Source organism: Seriola lalandi, unplaced genomic scaffold (assembly GCF_002814215.2).
Source record: "Seriola lalandi dorsalis isolate HSWRI2012SDOR001 ecotype SW California unplaced genomic scaffold, Sedor1 jcf7180002054480, whole genome shotgun sequence".
In the NCBI taxonomy this organism is placed as follows: domain Eukaryota; kingdom Metazoa; phylum Chordata; class Actinopteri; order Carangiformes; family Carangidae; genus Seriola; species Seriola lalandi.
Window position 1 is genome coordinate 300,820 of NW_019525033.1, and position 7,110 is coordinate 307,929.

Here is a 7,110-nt window from a genome sequence, read left to right on the forward strand (position 1 = left end):
CAGGTCGTCTGATGTGTTTTCATAAAGTTAGAGCTGGAAAGTAACTAAATACTATCTATCTATCTATCTATCTATCTATCTATCTATCTATCTATCTATCTATTTATCTATCTATCTATCTATTTATCTATCTATCTATCTATCTATCTATCTATCTATCTTTTATATTTGTAAAACTGACAAAAAAAACAAAAACCTCGACCCTCAGATGAACTCACTTCTCCAGTGTTTCTGAATGTGTGTGTTTGTGCAGTCCAGCTCCAGATGATCTTTATTTCTGGGAAAACAAAAGTACAAACTGTTTTATTTTCATGTTGCACAATCATATTTTCAACTGTGTGTTTTTCCTCAAACAGAAGCGCAGCTCCCACTGAGGACGCTGAGCTCATGTTCCTGCGAATATTCCAGGAAAATTTAGTGGGTTTAACGTGTTCGTTGTGGGTTTGTTGGGTAGTTAGTTAATTTACCGACTTAAACATCACAAATATATAAAGTAACTAAACATGATCAGATATTTTTATGTTTGTTTTATGTTTATATTGTAACCGTGGTTTCATCTCTAAACTGACAGGAGCTGCTGTAACATGAAAACACACCTGAGCTGCAAACAGAACTACACTGCCACCTGTAGGCGGAGTTGGGTAATGCAGGCAGGTACGTACTGGTACCTATTAAAGCCAATAATGGAAGATGTATTCACATATTTTACTTCAGTTGAAGTAACAAAACTACACTGTAAAAATACACAATTAGTTTAAAGTTCTGTATTCAAAATGTGAATGAAGTATTAGCAACAAAATGTGATCAAAGTATCACAAGTTAAAGTTTGTGTTATGCAGAATGTCTCCCTTCAGTTATTTAATCATTATCATATATTTCATAATATATCAATTATTATTATTACTGATTATTATCATTCATCAACATGTAATCAGAATTTTAATTGACTTAACGCACTGACGGGAACTTTAATGTATAAAGATCAGATTTTAAAAACTGATGTTTAAATCTTAATCTGTAAAATAACTCAAGTACAAGTACATAAAAATTGTACTTAAGTAGAGTGAATATACTATCATATATATTATCATGTTTCCTGTTGCCCCTAATTTAATAATTAGAGCGACAGTTTATGATGTGTAATGCATTTGTTTTGTGACAGGTGTGTTATCATTTAGGTCAGTGGTTTGTTTAAAGCTCAACAGATCACGTACAGTGAGATAAACGTGTGTGTGAGTCAGTCACGTGCAGATGTAATTACACTGTCAAAGCAAATACTGTTATTTTAAAGTCTGATTTCTGAGTGTTCAAATAATCTAAAGGCAGACAACGTGAGAAATATCACGTTCTTCTTCTTACCAATCAAAATAAAACAAGAGTCTTTCTGAGTTTATTGTCGCTCTTGTAATTGTGAGTTTCAGACGGTGAGAGCATCATCAGTCTCTTCATACAGAGATACGACCACGATGTCCTTGAAGAAATGACAATAAGGAATCACACTGTGTCTTCATACATCAAAGCATATTGACTAGTTTGTTTCCATGGTGATATGTTTGGTGCAAGTGAAGCAACTGTCTGAAGATCAGTTCACAAAGTCTGCAGGAGCATCTCTGACCTGAGGAGTGTTTACTATGAATATGGACGCTTCCCATTTACATACATTTTTGCTTTGAAAACATTTATTCTGTGTAAAATGAGTGACTGGATCGAGGCGTTGATAAAAATGTAGTAAGTGGTAATTACAGTATTCTCACTCATGAATTTCCAGATGATGAAACATTAATTTATTTACATATCGTATTGTTCGTCACATGGCTGGTGATCACAGCTGTGTCATTAATGTGACCCGTGCTCTCATCTCATCCTCTTCCTGCAGAAACTTCACTACAGCCGACGTGGACGGTCCAAACTCACTGCAGGTTCTTTTCCTCTGGAAGAAGAGGAAGTAAAAATAAACTCATGTGTTCCTTTGAATAAAAGAAGCTTTAAGATTGACACAGACGTGGAAACATACATACATTAAGAAAACATACTCCCATGTCCTAGATCTATTCATCTGCCTGCAAAATCATTGGAGGCCAGTCACACAAGCAATAACCAGTGGTGTAAAGTAACTAAGTATATTTACTCATATTTTTAAGGTACTTTTACTTTACTTGAATATTTCCATTTAATCCTTCTTCATACTTCTGCAGTTTTAAAGGTAAAGATTATGGTAAATATGGTAAATATTAAGTATTTTTTACTGCACTACATTTATCTGAAAGATTTTGTTGTCGGTTGCTTTCCAAAGAGATTTAAAAAAGATTTACATATAATACAATAACATTTTATAATATACATGTATAACAAAATAAGATATTCTAATTCATAATATAATAAGATTTCAAATACAAAACATGCATTCATCTTATAGAATATGATGGATTATAATAAGTTTATAGGTTATAAGTCTACCCAGTGATATAAAGTGAGATGTGAGATGCTACTTACATAAAAAAAAAATTATATAACGATTACTTTTATTTTTTAATACCTTTTTGCTGATAACACTTTTACAGGTTAACCAAAGTGAAATTTTGCGTGTAGGACCTTTACTTACTTACCTATATCGTAATATTATTTTATTAATATGAATATATAATATTATATTCCTCCAATAAGTAATTCACAAAACTGTTTTGTACATATTAAAACGTGACCCGGGAAAATTTCCAGATTGTTTGGCGAAAAACAATTCGTGTCGACATCCTGCACCAGCTGAAGCCAAACAATAAATAAAAACATAAAAACATAATTTTATATAACATATTATGTCAGACAAACAAGGAGAATTTCACAACCGATGGGAGAAGGTAAAAAAAAAAAAAGCTTGACAAGAAGTACGCAAACGGAACCTCAACCTCGACCAATGGCTGAGGAGGGGTATTACATGTGGGCGTGATTGACAAACTCGACGGACCAATGGGAGAGCCGTACTCGCGAGAGTGGCAGGTGGTCGGACCAATCGCGGCGCTCCCCGGAGGGCACCCGCGGTGGAGCGTGGAGGGGGGCGCGCGCTGGCTGAGTGCGCGCAGAAAGCAGCTACGCAGGAGAGAGGGGCAGAAGCCGAATGGTGGAGCTGAAGATGGCGGATGGCGACAGCGGGAGTGAGCGCGGTGGTAGCAGCGGGGGAGGAGGCGGAGGCGGCTTCCAGCACTTCCAGCGGGACCAGGAGACCCAGGAGCTGGCGTCCAAGCGCCTTGACATCCAGAACAAGCGCTTCTATCTGGACGTCAAGCAGAACAGCAAGGGCAGGTTCATCAAAATCGCCGAGGTAGGGGCCGGGGGCTCCAAAAGTCGCTTGACCCTCTCCCTGTCAGTGGCGGCGGAGTTCCGTGACTACCTCGGGGATTTCATCGAGCACTACGCCCAGCTGGGGCCTAGCAGTCCGGAGCAGATAGCCCAGGCTTCTGTGGGGGAGGACGGCGGGCCCAGGCGAGCGCTCAAGAGCGAGTTTCTCGTCCGGGAAAACCGCAAGTACTACCTGGACTTGAAGGAGAACCAGCGGGGGAGGTTCCTGCGGATCCGGCAGACCGTAAACCGTGGACCGGGCTTCGGAGTCGGGGGCCCTGTGGGCGGCATGCTGGCCGGCCAGACCATAGCCCTTCCGGCCCAGGGGTTAATAGAGTTTAGAGACGCCCTTGCTAAGCTCATAGATGATTACGGGGGAGACGACGAGGAGCTGACCGGGGGCACCGCCGCCGGGGGCTACGGGGAGCTCCCCGAGGGCACCTCCATCATGGTGGACTCCAAACGGTTCTTTTTCGACGTCGGGTCCAACAAATACGGAGTGTTCCTGCGCGTGAGCGAGGTGAAGCCCAGCTACAGGAACTCTATCACCATCCCGTTCAAAGCCTGGAGCAAATTCGGAGGAGCTTTCTGCCGATACGCCGAGGAGATGAAGGAGATCCAGGAGAGGCAGCGGGATAAGATGTACGAGAGGAGGGATGAGTCCGAGGGAGACGACGTGGATGACGACTGAGAAAACTAAAGTCAAACAGCTGTTAGTCCAGTTACACGACAGATCTGCAATATAGGGGTATTTTGCAAAAAAAAAAGAGAAAAAAAAAAGATAAAGTGCATGACAAATCGTGCTGTAATAGCCTACTAAAGTATCGTGGCGTTAAAAAAAAAAAGTACATGTGCAGGGAATTATTGGTGTATTATCCTAAAGTTTGTAGGGTTGAGGGTTGGAGTGGTTGTGTGAATCTGAAAGTGGAGAAAAAAAAAAAAGTGGACTAAATGTGTAAATGAGATATATCTCATTGGCTGAAAAAAAAAAAAGAAGTGTGCTTTATTGTAAAAACGACAAAAAAAAAGAAGTAAAAAGGAAAGGAAAGAGAGAACCTACTAAAACCAGCAAATTGGTTTTTATAACTAGAAAATGAAGCCAATGAATGCTTTCCTATCTGCAACATAGTTTATATTTAAAGAGTGAGGAGTCAACCTGTTTAAGATGTTTTCCTTGCTCACTCTTAAGGAGAGAAGAGAGCGAGCATCCATTGTACTTCCTGTTCCGGTCCAGGTCTCTCCCTCAGTGGGCAGTTTTTGTGGGAATTTTCTTTGCAAGTCAGTCAGATGAACCCGAGAGGAATGTCTAGAGAGAGCTGCTGTCGCTCTGTGGATGCTTTGCGTTAGATGTGTCAGCAGATGAGGAGCCGTCAAACAACACGGAGCCCAGCAGCAGCAGAAGGCCGTTAATTAAAAAGACTACCCAAAAAAAAAAATGTTAGTGGAAGTTACTGAGAGGATTATCTGTAAGCCCAAACAACAAGGGTCTCGCGGACTAAATTAAAGTTTTGACTCCAGTAGTCAATTACAGTGCGGATCAGCTGGGTTTTATGTTATACATACAATCTTTGCAATATTTTCAAAGCATAATTCAGATAGTTTGACGTATAAGATTCACATTCAGCGAGGACTGGCGGCTTGTTTCCTGACTCCAGAGCATCCCTGGTGTCTGAGAGCGGCCGCTCTCTGGAACGCCAACACACTGGGAGAGGACTTTGTCTTTTGTGGAAACGACGCACAGATAATATACATGAGACTTTTTAACGATGCTCATTTTTGCTCCCACGCGCCACGACAAGGGACCAGAAACCCGGCGAAGAGCGTCCGTGATCTTCTAGCTCAGCCGTGGCTGCAGAGCGTCAGCGGCTGGTTTTCGCCCATCAGCCTCTCTGTCGTGGTCAGAGCTGGACGGACGTCCGTCTCCACCAGCCGCAGGCCGCGCTCTGACATAACTGACAACATCTTCCAACACGTGAAGACCCTGGACAGAAACGCAGTGATGGATGTTTTCTTTTTGTTTTTGTTCATTTTTATTCTTGTTTTTTTTTTTTTTTTCAAAAGAGAACTATATTGAAATGAGATTCTACTTATAGGAAAGATATTACCAAACAAACCAGCAAAAGATATTTTCAAATACTTATAAAGGAAAATGTATTGTGTATAAAAAAAAAAAAAGAAGAATTTCAAGACTAAAAAATAAAAGAAAAGGTTAATTTCTTAAAACAAAGTTGTGACTCAAACCTCCAGATTATTTTTCATTTTGTTTTTCCTAGAGTGAAAGTATAACACTTCCTTAATTAAAACTACTTTAAATGCAATAACCAACGTTGTGACTGTATATTTTTAAATCTCTGTATTCATATGTGAATGTGTAACATGTTCCGCAGCCTGATTATTTTCATTATCGATTATTCTGATGATTATTTTCTCGATTAATTGATCACTATTGGCCTGTGAAGTGTCAAAATTGTGAAAAATAACAGACAAAAATTCAAGGTGACATCTTTAAATTCTATTATCCTCAAATTTTAATAATATGAAACAGAAAAGCAGCAAATCGTCGACACTTGAGAAGCAGGAACCAGAGAATATTGTTTTTACTTGTTTATAGCATCACCTTTTTTTTTTTTAAACATATTTTCTGTCTCTGAATCTAAATCTCTTCTAATTTCTTGCTGATGTTTTTTGTCCAAAGTTGCGTGACGAACAGAGAAAACCCGCACTGGGAAAATCCAGCAATGTCAAATCCAGACCAGGATTACTGTGCTTTCACTTAAGAGGTCAGTGTGAGGATTTAAAAAGACGCCACATGCAGAATCTAAGGCCTCAGCCACATTGAAATAAGTCCACGGCTGCAACTGACAATTATTTTCATTTTCAGTTACTTGTTTGGTGAATAATATGTCAGGAAGTGTTGGAAATGTTTATGGAAAGTTCTTAAAGCCAGAGATGATGTCATCAGAAGTCGAAGATTCAGTTTATTATTATTAATATCAGAGAAGATAAAGATCCTCACATTCGAGAGGCTGGAAACAGAATTTTTTGTCATTTCTCCTGTTAAAAAAAATTACTTAAACAATCGATTATTAAAAATTGTTGCCGATTAATTTTTGCTGTTTTTTTTAATGTTATTTTGAGACCAGATCTGAAAAGGAAGAAGCTCTTAATATGTGAGCGACGATCCTGTTGATCTGATCTGAGTTTTACTCATTCAGGATTTAAAAGGCGACAATAGATTAGAATTAGATCTTAAAATTAAAAGTCAATCAATGGATAACGTGACAAAAACATGCAAAAAAATGAACCTAAAGTATCAGAAGTGAAATGACTATTATTGTATTATTGGATGAATATTATTGATGTATGAAGTTAAATGTTGTAGCTGGTCGAGGTGGAGTTCAGCTGCTGCTGTTATCAGGCATCGTATTTTATAAACTAAAAGAGTTTTAAATCTGAAAGTAACTGAAACAAGTTGCCGACTGACAGAAAATCAATTGCTGACTTTTGATAATCGATCAATTGTTTCATAATCTGGTCTCCTGAAGAAAGTCGACTCTTAAGAAACTGTTGACCAAAGTTTGAAACCTTTTTATGGACTGATTTAATAACTGGCAGCTTCATTGACACTGAAAAATAGTCGTTAATTTGTACTGCAGTTAATTAACCAGCTAATCAGCTGATAGGAAGTAAATCCCCTCCTGCATTTTGATTATTGATTAATCATTTGCTCAAATGTCAAACTTTGGTTTTAATTTCTCAGATGTGACAATTTGCTGC

General features: G+C 38.8%; 1 protein-coding gene across 1 annotated transcript; it reads left to right on the top strand.

The window, feature by feature from the left end:
* Window positions 1-3,058: 3,058 nt before the first annotated feature.
* On the top strand, window positions 3,059-6,440 carry purbb (purine-rich element binding protein Bb). The gene has a single exon (XM_023412446.2). The coding sequence runs from the start codon at window positions 3,113-3,115 to the stop codon at window positions 4,022-4,024; it is 912 nt and encodes a 303-aa protein (XP_023268214.1). The 5' UTR covers window positions 3,059-3,112; the 3' UTR covers window positions 4,025-6,440.
* The last annotated feature ends 670 nt before the right edge of the window (window positions 6,441-7,110 follow it).